We start from the raw sequence: 17,890 nt of genomic DNA on the forward strand, positions 1-17,890 counted from the left end.
CAAAAGGATAAAGCATGAACGACTCAAGCTTCATGGCTGATGTATCAAATCACCATCTCATAAAGTACTGATGTCAGCCTCAGAAGGTTAAGGTCTAAAACACAAAGTGTGTTACAGAACAAGGATGGACACACACACTTTCTTTTAATTCAACTCTACGCTAGAAAAAATACTATACAAGAGTAAACACACCTACCACACAAATACTATAAAAAGCGGTGATCTCAAAACTTATCACCCTTGTTCTTAAGAGTGTTTTTAGTCATAAAACGTCTTGATGTGTATTCCTCCCACATACGAGTACTGCAGTGCAAAGGCTGTCAGCAGAAGCTTTTATTTTCCAGCTTTGCTAAAAGCTCATGGCTTTTAATGTCAAATTTTACTTTGTCTTGAATATGAAAATTTCCAGAAGAGAGGAACATTCATCTTACAATAGTTCATATATATTTTATGACAATTAAAATAGACTTCACTAACTGTTGTGTGTCAGGTGCATTTACATAAGCCAATGAAGTCTATCAGTTATTCAAGGCTCACAAGCACTGCAGTCATTCAAATGAAAGCAGGCAACTGAGAGCACACAAGTTTTAAGTGGTACATAACATTCATATAAGAAACAAATTAAGAGAGGACAAGGACATGGAAGGGTGGTTAGTACATAACATTTGGCTGTAGTTCCTTCCTCTGCCACCACAACCCTTTATAAACCGTAGTTCATCACCAGGCTGCTCTGTGACTCAGTTCCCAATTAGGTTAATTTTACCTTCAGAGACAGGTCACTCAACACCAGTTATTCAGTGGATATTGGAACAATGATATTATTAATAAAATTTAATGTTTTGGTTTTATTATTCTGCGTGATTAAGTCTTGCGCTTAAGATATGAAATGCTATGGTATCCTTTCATTTCCTCAGTTCCACTCAAAAGATAGCAGAAAAAAAAAGCAATTATTTGTGATGTACAAAGGATGAAGCAGATGTATTCTTGAGTCGTCTGCATTTATATCCTTATATCGCAGAAAGCATTTAAACCTCTGAAGGGCTACAGAAATACCCACTTATGATATTCAGGCTTTTTCATTTAATAGGTAAAAGCTGTCACTTAAAACCTATTTTATTAAAGCACTTATTTAAAAAGACTTTGTACAATGAAACTGACCTGTTTGTTTCACACTCATATGCAGCATTTAGAATAGTAAGTTAAAATAGCACATTATTAACTGATAGACTTCAAAGGTGACATCAAAACATTACCAGAGCCATTTCTGTTTACTAGTAAAAAGTATATTTTTCAGCTCCAGTAAAAACACTCAGAATACAGAAGTCTAAGCACAGCTGTTTATATAGATAGATGTAAACAGGCTGATGAATACTTATGATTACTATTTACTTTCTGAAACTTTACACATTACTTGGTATATAGACTACATAAAGTAAGATTCCAGCTTTACTGCTATAGGCGTAAATGGAAATTTAGCCTTCATTTCAGCACAAGCAGGCATTTTCACCATTTCTGTTAGGTTTTGACAAGAAATAGGAAATGCTGCAAATGGAAACATTTCAGTTTTTTAAAGAAGATTATGCAGTACTATGTTAGGATTCAATCATTATCCCTTACCTCTGACATTTAGTAATTAAATTGACAAAAACGCAGTTAATCCATAGCAGGGGATTAGTTGAAGTGAGACTGAAAGGTATCACTGCTTAAAACTTAAGTCATAAAAGGAAGATAACGCCATTGATTAAATAACACATATAAACCTAATTTTTGGACTTCAAGGGATAAAATTGAGAGAACTCTTCAACATTCATACAAGGTTCTGAAGAATGGATTTACAAAATCTAGGTAAGAAATCTTTTCAATGCAAAAGATCTATAGACAACCACAGTGGTTTTCTGTGGTTGTCATAAGATTTCCTTCCCACTATTGTACCACAAATCAATGGTAGATGCAATAGATTCCCAACACCCTTAACATAAAAAACTGAAATACACCATGCATCATTGCAGTTAGGTTCACTTGTTCCAAAGTGTCTGATGACGTATTTACCATTTTACACGCACTTCAGACAAGCATTGTTTCAACAAAAAAAAAAAGCATTTTAAATGACACTGTGTATGACACTTCCATTCACCAATACTAAAATACTTAAAGACACATACACAGTAAGACTTAAATGCAAGGAAAGATTTTTATCTGTATATATACACAGAGAGTAGACCATACACACATATCCATCACATAAAACAACCTCAATTTTCTAAGTGCTTTTCTAACTGCTAATAATCACTGCCTTCCTTCAAAAGAAGGACAAACCATTAAGGTTATCTCATGCAGAAAGAGTCAATAGAGTGCATGCTGAAAAATAAAGCTGATTGTTGATTTACTTTCCTACCAACACAAATATATTAAAGCCCTCAGCAGAGGGGATTTACCCAGAACATGGGAGTTTTAGCACCTTGCCTGCTATTATCACCCCCTGGCCAGGTACACACAGCTCTTTCTTCTTAGGTCACAGCTACAGCACCTGAATTCCAGATAAAAGAGGAGAAAGACCATGAACCAGGAATACCAAAGGAAAAAATGGTATTTTTAAAGAACATGGTCTCTCACGCCTTTTGAGTTAATATATTATTTGTTTATGCAGCTTTAGGGGCGAGCCCCAAGACAGTTATATTATCATGCACAACAGATCATTTTTAGACAAGCATAAGCCAAGATGCTTGCAAGTGCTTTGCACAGTGGAAACCTAATGAGAACAGGATAAAAGGAAAACTGAGTTTCTCAGACAGGAAGCAACAATGAAGATAAAGTATTCATTTGAAAAACATAACTTTAAAAGAAATTACAGGTTTTGTAAGTGAATATTACAGCTACATGCAAACTCTACTGAAGAAAAGATTAGTGCATTATGCAACACCCACACTAAGTATACGAAGGAAAACCTCTATGGCATACACACTTTATATGATCATGACTACAAGCATTCATTTGGGCTCAGAAAAAAAAGTGACAGGGACATGCAGGAGGAGGAGGAAAAAAACCATGTAAAACCCATGTGCGGGGAGAATAATGGATCTGAGATGACAAGATAGGAAACAAGATTTCTGGATTGGCCGCCCCATTTTATTAGCATAGTAAGTGATCCTGAAGTGACTGAAAACAGTCAGGAGTGTTAAGAGTATGCACATCACATATGATACATTCAGTCCTAGCCAGTGATAACATAGTTCCAAGCTCACCAAATACACACCGAGAAAAGTAAATAAGCATTTTTACCATTGCATGAGAAGATCTGACAGTTGCCACAGATGAAAATTGCTACCAAGATGACCCAGCAAAGTGAGCCAGGCAACAATAAATAGTTAATTTCTTTAAATACAGGATTTCAAATGTGGTTTCTTTGATCTTTTGTTGGAATAAACATGACTAAGACAAACTGAAAAATCAGAGCAGCTGAAAGGCCAGAAAGCAGCAATAATAACCTCAACCACCTCATCACTGTATCACATTCACAAATGATATCACAGCATTGCTTCTGAGGAACACACAGAACCTAGTTTAAGAGGCTAGTGAGCCACGCTTGTAAAAGCAAGTTAGATTTAGTTCCTAGACAGGAGTGTCAGATGCAAAAAAAACCTGCTAGACTTGTATTTAAAAGCAAAGCCAGTTTGAGGAAAAAAAAAAAAAAAAGAAGAGAAAAAAAGTTCTTAGAAATAAGAAAAGTGTCATTGTAAAGCTACAGTCACAGCAAAACAAATAGAAAACAACAATGAATTTTAAACATATACCGTGATAGATCAAGAACTCTGGAGAACAACTCAATATAGAACCTTGTTACCACCTTTTTATGCCTTTTTCAAGCACACAAGGAGAAGCAAGCTTAGCAGGCAGACCATAGGCCCTACAGGCAATTCAGGGACAACTGAATATTTGAAAAAAAAAAAAACAAACCCAAAAGACAAAGCTGCAATAATGATCTACTAAAAGACATTTTTTTTTTCCCCTCCAAGGGAATAGCATTGAGAAGCTCCTGTGCTGGAATCTCAGACTTAAAGAAGCCATGGTTTCTTCTAATTATGTCTAAAACTATAGTTTCTCTTAATTGTTTATCCAAATGAACTATTGAATTAGATACAGCAACATGTAGCCTCTCACTTAAACCTGAGAAATAGAAAGCAGGAAGTATGATACCAGAGAGAACCACAATAATGGAGACTGTTACACTGATATCCATGCAAGGCAAATATGTGAAAGACAAAAAACCAAAAACCTTCAGCCTATTGGAGGGCACATAAAAGACAAGATGGGTAAAATCAGACCTTGTGTGAAAAGCCTTGACATAAAACATCCCTGAAAAAAAAGAGTCAAAAGGTTTGAGGACAGGCAGATCTGGCTCATATTTCTGTCTCCAAAGTTAGTGAGTAAGGCTACAAAAATCCTCTAAACAAATTAGAAAGTAGGCTGTTACATGGATAAATAAGAGATTAAGAAATTAAAAAAAAACAAAGAATAGAAATACATGGCTCCTGTTATCCCAGAGGAAAGTACCAGTTTAGACACCAAGTGATACACAATAAGGCCTATATTGTTCAATGCATTTATGTGTGAAAGAAAAAAAAATAAAAAGGACTAACGGGAGGGGACAGTCTGTTACAGTTCTGTGTTATTCTGGCCAAAAAAACCCAAACCACCTCAGAAGTGCTTACTGAAAAAAACCCAAATAAAACTGCAAAAGGATTTCATGACTAAATAATAAATGCCAGCTGAAATTTAGTAAATGCCACCAAGATCACACCTTATCATTGTACACACAGTGATAAACTCCGAACTATTACCACTCAGAATAAAACCTTGGAGTTGTGATACTTTCTTAATGAAAAAATACACCCACTACTGGTAATTGTTAGTTCAAGTAGGACAGAAGAAAAAGCTGGATGGCATCCACAAGAAAAACTGCACTTCATATTTTCACCAGCTTTATCCAATAAATGCACTGCTTAATTTAAGTGGGTCTTGTACTTAAAAAGTCACATAATGCCAAGCATTTTCCTTAGCTCCACATGATTAACTGACAAGAGTAATTGACATATTTGATGAAGAGTAGTATGGGACAAGCTTTCATGCACAGGTCTTTGCACCAACTAAATCACTGTGGTGGGAGCAGGGAGGAAAGAAAGTAGTCTTTGACATTAGATCTTCTCCCACACATGAACAAATTCTCTGTCTGAACTGATCTTTGTCACACTGCACATCACTGTACTTAATTGAAGCTTCAGGCATACATCACATTACTGCTATAGCAAGGAGGCTTTATTGTAATTGAATCTGAAAGGGAGTACTGTCTGAATTACAAAGAAAATTACTTGCTTTTGAGAGGTTACTAGTGTGAGTAACTTACATTCATTGCTCAACTCCACCCCCCCTTCCCCAACAAGATAAGATGAACAAATAAATGTTTAGGAGGAGACAAATATGACACTAAACTAGTTGCTGTATTTGAAAAAGCCTCTTCCATGACTTTATGATGAACATGGAGCTGGATTCCCATTTTATTTTTTATGTCTAGAGATTTCCACCAAATCATGTCTCTGAAGTGCAACAGGTAAAGCTTATCCCATATTTAAGATAATAATAAATGCCTAAGTAGTACTTGCAGGGAAAATCTAACTATTCTATTATCTTTAAGTTCAGAGTTATAAATACACTCTGTGCCACAAGTTTCATCAGAGAACCTGGAGTTTATATTAAGCTGTAGGTATCTAACCCAGCACTGGATTAGCTTGAAAATTAAACAGCCAATAACACCTCAAAAACATGCTATAAATTCTGTCCCAAAGGAAGTTAGGGTGGTGCACAGAAAGGATGTGTATCATCACCTGATTCCCACAAACACCCACAAAAATATTCAGCTTGCTGGAAGCCATTTAATGGCTGTGTTCTGTCCCCTGGATTTCAATTCCTTCTGTAGGATAAAGCTAAAACTAACTAAAACAGAAAAAGCAGCGTTTGGCTTCTTAAAAGCCAGCCACCCAGTTGCTAAAGACAACCCACCTTGCAAAAACTCTGTACATGCAGACTGCTTTGAGGTACTGGTTTCGGCTCTGGCCAACAGAATACGATTTTCAAACCATTCTTGTAAGAGAATTGTGTCTCCTGCTCCTCAGCTTTTACCAGTTTTGCTCTCTGTTCCTCTAATATTTACCTTTGCTAGGGGACAGTCAGAAGGAGAAATTGTTACAGCTTCTTACGAAGTCGGTAAAGGTCTTAGTACACAATTCAAAGCTATAAAGGGACTGTATTGTCATCATCTGGTCTTACTGGGTTACTAAAAAAACAACAGGAGAAAAGAAGAAACAAAGCATGACTGAAACATCAGAAATAACAGCCTGTCATGAACATGAAGCAGTTAATTTACGTTAGAAGACTGAATGAATTTGCTTTAAGAAGTTCAAATTAAATACGCTAGCTACAGAAAATAATTTTCTTGCAGATTCTCAGCAATAACTCATTTGTTAGTATGAAGAATATTTTACAATGTTGAAATATGAAGATTTTATAACATTAGATAGGAAGCAAGCAACAAGAATGCATACACACGCAAATAATGCAGGCATATTCATTCAAGCAATAAACAGTCAAAACAGGAAAATGAAAGCTTAAGGGCATGTCTGTCCATGTCCATCAACTAAAAGTTACAGCAGAATACAGTTTGTGCAAAATCTCCTTAGAAGTTATTTCTTTCTGAGACATGTTATGTATAGTACCTACAGTCTCTTTTGGAAGTGTATGGTAGCAATTCTGATATGGAAGGAAATCTTCCTGCAAAAAGCCTGAGAGCACAGGTCTGGCAAGTTAATCAAAAGCCAACTATTTCAAGGTTTTCAGGGAAGAGGGTACAGTTTTTTATTACAGATTTAGTTTTTGCAATGAAACAAGCTTTCCAAAATACCAGACACACTTGGGACCAAAAGCATACACATCTTAATGACAAAATAAAAATCCTTTCATTTGCCAGAAGATGCCATGTAGGCATTATCTCTGAAATGAAAGGTGCTCGATTTCTTTCTTTAAGAGAGATCTGAACTGCCTATCCACAGGGAGACTATTACCAATGTGCTTAAAAAGTTGTTTGAACATTTTGTAACAGAAATGTAGGTTCTAATAGCTTTTGTGTATCACTGGAGTGTACTGTTGAGCTTTCAGTGTTCAGCAGAGCCAGTATGAATCTCTTAGAGAAATCCTCCTACTCACTTTCCATAAGCTCCAGAAGTCTGGTGGTATTGTGTGCAGTACCTATGCAGCAGTAAAGTTTCTGGAAAAAACGACATTCCGCTTAAAAGTGTGCATTAAGCATCACGTCATAAACATGACTTGTACTTATAGACTATAATGACACTGAGAAACCAACTGGAGAAGGATAAATATTTTGTACAACAAACATCTTTGCTTTGATACATGGTTTTATTAACTTTAGATGCTTATGTGCTCATCCATAGGTGTTGAATCCTTTCATCCACTTGTAAGCCTCCTGGATTCTTACTGTAACTGCAAAATAAGGGCTTGGTACAATTAAGAGTACGCTGCATATTTTTCTTCTAGGCACTTCAACTTCCATGGTTAGATGTTAAGATAGTCCTACTTTCCCCAAGAACAACTAAAAATGTTTATATTAGCATACACGGATAGGCATTCTATTTTTAAAGGTGGCAACAGGGATGGGAGAGAAAGGAGTAACTTTTATTTACAAAGATGTTGAAGTCTAGAAGTCAACTCTGACTTCTCTGGGAATAGCAATGCATTTGTAGATAGGATAACAGTCTCAGTCACACAAGTTGCAAGTCATTAAACAGCATTAAACTGAAACAGGAACAACTTCACCACCACAAAATTAAGGCAAATTGTCAGTAGAGCAATGAAAAAAAGAAAAATGCATGTAGGTGGGAGACCAAGAGTGATAATATTATAGGGACTATAAATTTTAAAAGTGGAGTGAAAACTGTTCTTAAAAGGGGTTCCTTTCTAGCACAGTGAATATTGTACAATCATCGTTTAAAGTCACTAAAATAACTTTACACACAACTCATGAGAATTGTACTGCTGCTTTTTCTATGCAGGCATCTCTCATTAAATCCTTTATGGATGTGCTGGGATAAATCTAGCATGTTCCAAAACTAGAGAGTTAAAAATAAACAGGCTTTTGTCATTGCTTAGGTGGTAATAATCAGTATTAAACCTCCCCACCAAAAAAAGATAAAAAAAAAGAAAGAAAAATGAGATAAACCTCACCAAGCCCACATTATTTTTGAAGATTAAGACCTGAAGTTATCGTAACTGCACAATGCTCAATGGCATTTCAGCAATTCTGCAGTTTAAGCCCCTTACCACACAGGTAGGTACTACAGACAGTTCATTAGCTTACCCTCAAAATAGACTGGCCTATAAGAAAGACCCATCCCAATTGCTTTGCAAGTCCACAGTGCCTTATTGCCTTGCTTAGTAAGCACTTCTAATAGCTGACTAATTTTGCAAAGGACTGGTTTTATTTCCTAGTTTACTGTTTCCAGTCTCACCTTCTAACTTTCACAATGAAATGGACCTTCTGCTGCTGCAAGGAGCCCTTGAGCAGCACGACAGTTACAAACATCTCCTTGTGTACTGTAGCCTAACAGGGATTTGTTGAAGTTTTATTTGAAGATGAACATACAGGCAGGTTTAGGTACTTCCAAATGTTTTCCTCTAAAGCCACTGCAAAGTATCTCCTAACTTCTGAGTGCAGATGCATTATATTAGAGAACTGGCTCAGATGATGAATGTGCTTTTAATTTTCCAACTGTTCCCATTTTGTTTGCACAGTGGAACACACACACTGGATTCCTTTTGGAGAAACTAAATTGAAAGATTGTATTCCAACCACTAGCTTCAATTTCAAATATGCAATAGGAAGCTTGAGTTCTTAGCACTAAACAATTTAGGCTCACTCCTGTCTCATTACTTCATTTACTAATGTGAATATAGCTTTCCCCCTTCTACCCTTTGGCTGCTCATTTCTATCCTTATAACACCCGGGAACTATGCTAGAATAAACATTTTTCCATCATAAACTAACGGATTATAAAGTCAATCCACCTGAAAAATAAGAGAATGATTGAGCTAGGGCACTTTTTTTAACTTTGTTCACTGTGTGAACACAAAAATTGTAAGTAACGGTATCTTTATTATCAGCCGAAGAAAACATTTATATATTTTAAATGCTGAAAAAGATGAAGACTCTTTCCTCAAATCAATGGGAGTCTGCTCTTATTCCCAAGTACAGTAAAAAAACATGAGCATGTTACTGACAATAATAGCAGTAAACTGAAAAAGCCAACTTCCATCGTTCTGCACCAACTATGACAAGGTCCCAAAATTTTATCTGCAAAACACAGTGATTAACTTATGTTTGGATAGAATCCTTTTTCCCCCACAGCAGTGCTTGGCAAATGAGCCTTCCAGAAGCCTGAGTAATTACAGGTAAAGTTTGAAGGGACATTAATAAACTGACAGGTAAATTGTTAAGTAATTAATACTTCAAAGCATAATCTTCCCCTTCAAACAATCAAAGATTTTTCTGAAATTCCTTCAAGCTTTGCACAAACATTTCTTTCTGCCTCAAGAGTTAGTCTATGCAAGCAAACTGACAGAAAATGAAGACACAGAAGGGCTAAAGCAGAGCTTTGAAGCAAAGGTTCTTTGTAACCTTAAGTGGAAGAGGCTACCACTAAGGAAATATTCGTAAATTAGAGAGGCTCCCTATTCATTAGCTATCTTGAGCAATGCGTGCATGATGCACTGCTGTACATTGTTACAGTGGGTTGTAAACTGTTTGGAGTAATTGTTTTGTACTATTTATAAATTCTGTCATTTAATTTATAAAATAACTAGCTTCCAAAACACACACAAAATAAATCCTGTAACCTTACTAAGTACAATCAGAACTCCACATACCTACAAACAAAACCTAAGAAGTTGATTTCTGTCTGGAAAGCTGTCAGTACATATACCTTCCCCGCAAGTTCTCAGTTCTAGCAAACTAAATCAAAAGTGAAATACCCACTGGGCCACAGAAAGCTACCTTCCAGCTCATCAATACAGACCACTTACCTGGAGTGTGGATTCATGCACCTCTTCCAAAAAAAAGATTACATTAATAGCAGCAGCCTTCAGATACTCACATGGTAACTAAGTGAACATGCCAAAGGTGTTTTTTCCCTAGCTCTGTTTGGTGTACATGTAGAAAAGAAAAAAAAATGGCTCCACTAGCAAGAATAAACGTTTTAAGCCTATCTGGAGAATCCAGTGCTGGGGCCTCCAGAGCTCTTACCTAAGCTGTTTCTTTTTGCATTGGTTTAGAGCTGCCTCTAAAGGAAGGAGAATGCAGACTAGATGAAATACCTATGCCAAAAAGAGGTACACAGCAGCTGGACAGAAACTGAGGGGCCTGTCCACCTGGGAGGCATAAAGGTGTCTGAGGAGACTGGAGCCTTAGTCTCCAGCAGCCAGTGGTCTTCCTTACGATACACCATGCTCCTCTTGGCACTGACTACTAAAATAATGGCAGAGCCTTTTTGTTTAAGCAACTGGCAACTCTCCTGTAATTTGCTTACATGAATACTGATGACTCAATGGTTTTAAAGCTTCAGAAGCCCTAATTAGTAGCGTATATGCTTTGCTCCCTAATAAACTTCCTGTCCAGGAACATCCTTGGATGTATAACAATATTTTTTTATTTGTTAATTTATTTTTAAACATAAGAGTTTATATTCATTCCATTCCTAACACATCCACAAAACCCAGCAACTTCAACAGGCACAAGTTTTCTACAGCTTTGAGTAGAAATAAGAATACCCTCCTTCTTTTAAGAAAAGAAAAAAAAGGAAGAAAGTCAGTATCTGCAAATCATCTCAAGATCAACAATTGAATATTGTTTTCTTCATTCAATCCAGACTTGATTTGCACAATAAATTCTCAACACACTGCTACCTCCCATTCTGAAATGAGTTATACAAGAAATAACAAAACCATTACCTAATACAGAGGCTAGACTGAAAAACTGCTAAGAAAAAAATCTATAGTAAGAAGTTTGATCCAAATTAAGTACCTGTGCACCTGATGATATGTGTGTGCTTAAGTGCTTTACTGAGTCAGGGCCAGGACGTTCATTAATTTGCTGGATTATGCTGCAAGATATAGGTAATGCTTCAGGAGCAGGAGATGGGTGTTTCCAAGAAATAAGTTACTTAATGTTCACATCGATGCTATAGCCTAAACACAGCCCATATAAGTAGAGAATGGAAGAAAAATATCAGAAATACATTAGCATGAATATTTCAAGAGTGAGGCTGGAAGGGACCTCTGGAGGTCAACTGCTCTGGTCTACAGCTGGCTGCCCAGAGACATGTCCAGGTGACTTTTAAGTATCTCCAGGGACAGAGATTCCACAACCTCCTTGGGCACCTGTGCCAGTGCTCAGTCACACTCACAGCAATTAAAAAATAAAGCACTTCTTGATGTTTGCAGGGAACCTCTTTGTTTCAGATTGTGCACACTGCCTCTGGTCCCGTCACTGGGCACCACTGGAATGAGCCAGGCTTTATCTTGTTTGCACCCTCCCTTCAGGTATTTATAGACATTGATGAGATCCCTCTGAGCCCTCTCTTCTCCCAGCTGACAAGATCCAGCTCTCTCAGCACGTCCTCACAGGAAAGGTGCTCCAGCCCCTTCATCATCTTAGTGGCCTTTTGTTAGACTCTCTCCAGTCTATCCACATCTCTTGTACTGGGAGCCCAGAACTGGACACAGCACTCAGTGTGTGGCCTCACAAGTGCTGAGCAAAAGAGAAGGATTACCTCCCTCCACCTGCTGGCAATGCTTTGTTTAATGAAGTCTGGAATACCAGTTTACAGGAAGGGCACATAGGTATGCATTAGACAGTATGGAGGCAAAACCCCTTTCAAGGTTTGATGCATGTCATACGTCTCCCTTTCTCCAAGAGGAAACATAGCTGATTTATTAAAAATTAAATTACTTCTATTACAAATTTAAGTTTGTGGAACTTTGTACTCAAATCACTAATAAAGAGGAGTGTTCTACATATGTAATTTACTGAGATAGCTTTCTGTACAGCAATACGCTGGTCTCTTCTGTATTCTTTTACATCGTTTAGAGTTACAGTCATCAAGAGAGACATACAGTGACTATTCAAAGTAACTAACTTCTTAATCTGCCAAGAAAAAAGTTGAAACAGCCACTCCCAGAACATCAGTGGTCTGATCTAGTGCATACAACCACTGGCACATGGTCTAGTGCATATGTCCTTTCATGCAACCAGACCACACTGTGCCATGGCTTGGAGACCAGATCCTTCACTCTTCCTGTATCCATCAGCGACTTGAAATTTATTCATAAAGCCTCTAGTGATTCCAAAGAATACCTTCTTTCTCAGTTCAGATACTTTGAGAATTGCTAAAGTGCCAATTTTCTGTTTGAGACATCAATTTTTTTCATACTGGTTAACACAGTCACATATATGACTGAATTTGTACTTTGCTCTATTTGTACTTTTTGAGGTTCCTATTAAAATCATGGGTTTTAAGTTATGATGACCAGTGTTGCCATGGGTGGAAGAAAAATTATCTGCTTCCTTTCTTTTAAACAAGTCTTCAGGTCTAGAAACTGTATGTATTATGACAAATCACACAAATATAAAATAACCATAGAAGAAAACACTAGATGAAGAAACATTTGATTGAAGATGAACACATTTGCTATCTAAATCCACTAAATTCTTGGTTGTTACACTCCCCATCATGATGCAATGCTCATTCTGCAGCATTAAAATGCTTGTTTATATGAAGATGAGGATGGAAAATGCAATGACATTGGCACCAGACACTGAGAATATTTTCATAGGAACAGACTTAAAGTGATCAGGAATGAGTCACAACTGAAACGAAGAAATACATTAATGCTTGGAAGTCCTCTTCTAAGGGCACAAACAAAAGTGTCTGTTTGTGTAGGGGTCATTAGGAAATACAGAGGCTTGTACAGAGAACTAAGACAAAACTCAATACAATTTTAGAAGTCCAATAATAATACAGAATTAAGAAAATCTGCAAAGTACCTAAAGAAGAATACCTGACACAGTCTCAGGTAAACCACCAGCACATTAATAGCTTGTATTTATTTTCAGAATCTTGCACGAATATGGGCACCAACAACAGAAACCTGTGTTTTCCTCTTTCAAATCATATTACAACAAAGTCCAAGATAACTCCATAACATTTAATTTCCTAATACTGTTGCTATTCTTTCCCTGATGAAGTGTAATAAGAAACCAGAGAATGAAGAAAGGAAGAAAATATACCTATTAGCACTGATACTAAACTAATAACCATGCAATTAATGTTAGAAGTGCCAGTTCTCCATCATCTCTGAATTCTTTTACAGGTGGGCGAGATGACAAAGTTGGTAATGATATACTGAGGCATGTCAGAAATTCAGGTATCCAAAAAAACTGTCTATCTGGAATGTGCCTTTTAGTAATAAAGAACCCAGAAAATTTCAACTGATAAATTCTGAGTTAGAGGCAAACCATAGATGTGCCAACACCGCTAAAATACTGGCCTGAACTATGTGCAGAGCTCAGCTGCATCTGACACATGCCATGCAGATATTCCCACATTTGATAATTCTGAACTCTTGGATAGCCTTGTTACCTTTCATAGAGTGACCCATATCTGTGAATGTAAGGGCATGCACACACACAGCTTCAGAATCAAAAGTCCGATTTTGAAGAAAGTTAAAGAGCAGTAATTTTGATAGACCTTGAACACGAGACCTTCTTACCAGAGTGTTAGATTACAAACTGAACTTAAAAACTGGAGCTCAGCATCTTAATACAAAAGTCAGATATTTTTCTTTCTACCTTTTGCATGAGACATTTCTCTTATCTGAACAGTTTTCACAATCTTTGAAACTCAATAGTTTCACTGAGAGGGTTGAGGGGGGAAGGGAGGGGGTGGAAAATAGGGGAAGTATCATTCTGCCTTTCAAAGTGTATCATGATTCTAATCCAACTTCTTATCTCCCTGATAATCTTAACCTTATTTCTGTCACTCTGGTTTCATATATCATCTTATTATTCCTTCAGTCTACATTACAGTAGCATCTATTTATCCACACTAGAATTCATATTAAAGCTATAGTTAGCATGAAATCTAGCAAACTAAAGGAATGAAACTGAAACCTTAGTATTATGCTAAATTACATTTTATTTATTCTTTCTTCTGTTTTCCAAGTTCTCTCTTGTTGGATGGGAAAACTCAAAAACATGCACAATGTAAAATGCAGAAGAAAAGTATTTTCCACAACAGGTTAAAAGAAATCAGAGATGTTTATTTTCCTACTTTACCGTGTCTCTTTAAATAGAGTTTAGAGTACATATAACCAACATAATAATGTTTAACATAAACCAAATTTGCATTAAATTTGCTTTCATACTTACCATTTCTTTCAGCTTTCTCCCTGCTATGGGAATAACCAGGAACTGAAGAAGAAAAAGTTGCAGTATTTCCTGAAGATGGTCCAGGTTTCTGATTGTTCTCACTACGGTCCACAGAAGCAGCATTTAGCTGGGACCTTCCGCGATGCAGCTGGGGGTGAGAGGGACTTGAAGGGGCATCAGGATCTGAACTCATTTTAGCTGCAAAAGAAGGGACTAATGATTAATTATCAGATAAGGTTAAAATGTAAAACCAGTGTAAAAATTTAAAATCTGAACATACTTGTATATATTCAAAAAGCCTAGAAAAGGGTAAGATGGTTGACAGCAACTTCAAGATTTATTTATACATTCTTCAATAATTCCAATCATGAGCAACTATTGTTAAGATTGACCATATACAACATTGTGCCAGAGAAGCAACTGCCTTTTTTCCTAACTAAGTAAGAATTGGTTTTCAAGTGCAGATAAATGCTATAATGAATCAATCCTATAAATATTGCATTTAGGTAACTCCTTTGAATCTAATGTTCTACTTACACTTGCAAGAAATAAAGGCTAGCCCTAACTTTTTTCAAAATGACACTGATATGTCTGTAATGATTGAAAAATTCACTTTGTATCAAGGGCCTGGTTAACAGCCTAATCAGGCAACAGAGAAAGACAAAAAGATAAGGTGACAAAGGAGATGTGGAACTGCCACAGGAAATGAGGAAAGGGACATCACCAAAGATGCTCTTTCTAGACATTCCCAGTTGAAATACACAGGATCCAAAATAAGCTGACTTTATTTATTACAATATTCAATTTTATTAAAAATAGTATTTATACACAAAACCCACTAAGGAAGGGAAGGAAAGGCCTTACAATTTCTCTGTTCAGAATACTGACTTAAAGATCTCATTGTAAAAATGGAAGTAGTATAGCTAAAATCAAGGACACGCTACTTAACTCAGGTAACAACTTCTTCCACTTAAAAGGACACTAAAATCACAACGTGATACTGAAAGTACCACGAGTATTACCACTGTAAAATATATCCCTTGCAATTTAGACAACTCACATGCCAAAATTAAGCTTCTCTAAACCAGAAAGTATTTTACTGATACAACTAAATGTACTTCTGTATTATGTTTCTACATCAAGTTATAAATAAACACAGTTCAGTCCAACCTTCAAAGAGCCCTTGGAAAACAAAGATTAAAATACTTTCCCAGTAAACCAGAGTGAGTATTTTTAACCATTAGACAATCGCGAAAGTTACTGTGCCCCTGCTTCTAAACCTGACGCTTTGACACGGACGAGCAGGAGCGGCCGGACCGCCCCGCTCCACCGCCCGGGATGCGCCGGCACCCAGACACCGGCTCTGCTGGGGCGAACCGCTGCCATTAAGGGGAACCCGGCCACAAAAGCGACTCCAGTACACGTGCGGAAAGCAGTACAGCTCGGCGTCAGGTAGCTAGCAAAAGCACTCCTGTCCCGACAGTCGTTTTGCACCTGTCCTATAAAGAACACCACCAACTTTCCCTACTACAGGCGTAAACGGAAGCTACCCCTCAGAGTTGCTTTTAGGATCTCTTCTAAGTCTCGGATCCGAAGCCAGCGAGGGAAGCCTGGGGCCACCCGCGGCCCAGTGGCCCCGGCTCGCCCGCATGGCCGGCCAGCCCACCCCGCTGCCGGCCGGAGGGACGGGACGGGGCGGGGTGGGATGAGAGAGACGGAGTTTGCTCGACCTCGGCCCCCGCGAGGCCGGAGGGTGCCCGGGCGGCGCCTGCCGCCCTAGAAGGCCAGGAAGCGCCGGCGCGCACTCGAAGCACGGCGGGGGGCAGGAGGGAAGCCAGCAGCTCGGGCCGTCCTGCCCAGGGTCCCCGCCCCAGACGCTCACCGAGCCCAGCAGGGCGAAGTCACCAGCGCGGACTCCCTGGCACAACTCTCTGCACGGCTCCGGGAATGTCAAACGGGGCCGCCGGCCGGGACCGCAGTTGTACGGGGCGGCACCGGCCCGCCCCCGGCCCCCTCCCCTCCCCGCCGCGCTGTGTGAGGGGGCAGCGTCACTGCCACTCACCGCCCGCCGCGCCCGACGGAGGCTTCCGGCGCTGGCGGGCGGGGCCGGCGGGAGGGCCGGTGGCAGTAGGGGAAGGGCGCGGCGGCGGGGATAGTGGGTTGTGTGTAGTCTCGTGGTGTTGCAGCGGTGCGTGGGATCGGCTCCCTGCCGTGGGGACACCGGAGGGAAGTGTCGGAGGCGGCTGGGGCGGGCTTGGGCAGCTCCAACATGGCAGCGTGGGAGGGCCCGTTGGGCGGCCGCTGTGAGGCGGCTTCTGGTGGGCCGTGAGGTGTGAGCGGCCTGGAGGCGGTGGAGCCAAGCAGCGGGTGGTGCCCCCAGACATCGGCACTGAGTTGTCCGAGGTGCGGGTAAAGGCTTTCTCCTCACGTATGGCCTTTAACTTGGGGAGCAGAAGGACCGGCCTGGGCCGGGTGTGCTGGGGTGCCTCTTGTTGGCCAGCATGGAGTCAGGCATGGGTTGGAGTGAGGGAGGGGAGAAAGGGTGGTTAACAAGTAGCTGCTTATTCCTAAATGACATGGAAATTACTACTATATACACCGGTACTTCTGTTGCATAAATGGAAAGTTTCTGGGCTGGTAGAGTGGTACCTGCAAGTGTTGCTATGGTGTTGGTAGTAAACTTAATAAATTACTTTTTTAGCTCTATTAAAAATAAATATCTCAAGGCCTGTGCATGGTACTGTGAATAGGTTCTAATGAAAAATCAAAGCAAAACCCTCACCAACTCAAAATAGGATATTAAATTTAAACTTCAGTCATTCATGTGAATAATTTAGCCATTTAGGTTGTTTTTCACAAGTTCCAAGTTTACAGCAGATCGTGGGGAGCTGCATTATTAATATTTTTTATTAATATTATTTTATATATAGTGATATTAATAATAATATTTTAAAATGTATTAGATCCTACTTGGTGGTGTTGCTGCATGTTGGGTTTTTTTAATCCCCAAACAAAAATTTGGTCCCCAGCATCCTTACTATTGCTTTGCCTTCAAAGTCATAACAAAGTGCTTCCTTTTACTTAAAATAAGCTTCAACGAGCATAAAGTTAAGCTTTTGTTTACTTCAAATTGAAATAAAATTTGTAAACCCGCAGTTATTTTTAAGATTATTTGCAGACTGAGTGTAACATGGTTTTATGAGGAACATACGATGCCCACCTTGTGTAACCCATTTTAATCGTTTCCTTAGACTGACAGGATGCCTTAACTGAATATGACAAACTCCTGCTGCAATCTGCTCCTCTGCTATCCACATTTGCTTCAAGATACTGTTCTATATAATT

General features: G+C 38.8%; 1 protein-coding gene across 2 annotated transcripts in view; it reads right to left on the reverse strand.

Moving 5' to 3' along the window:
* WFS1 (wolframin ER transmembrane glycoprotein) overlaps positions 1-16,558 on the reverse strand; it is a 32,599-nt gene extending 16,041 nt beyond the window's left edge. The window contains exons 1-2 of one of the 2 annotated variants that reach the window (XM_062636315.1): positions 16,451-16,558; positions 14,546-14,743 (exon numbers count right to left, since the gene is read on the reverse strand). In XM_062636315.1, the coding sequence (XP_062492299.1) occupies positions 14,546-14,738 (193 nt within the window). In that variant the 5' untranslated portion in view covers positions 14,739-14,743; positions 16,451-16,558. Of the gene's footprint in view, positions 1-14,545; positions 14,744-16,427 lie in introns of both variants that reach the window. The other variant, XM_062636316.1, reaches the window with a different exon arrangement.
* Between the last annotated feature and the right edge of the window lie 1,332 nt (positions 16,559-17,890).

This window comes from Pezoporus occidentalis, unplaced genomic scaffold, assembly GCF_034315485.1.
Source record: "Pezoporus occidentalis ecotype Australia unplaced genomic scaffold, CSIRO_AGI_Poc_V1 ctg48, whole genome shotgun sequence".
NCBI lineage: Eukaryota > Metazoa > Chordata > Aves > Psittaciformes > Psittacidae > Pezoporus > Pezoporus occidentalis.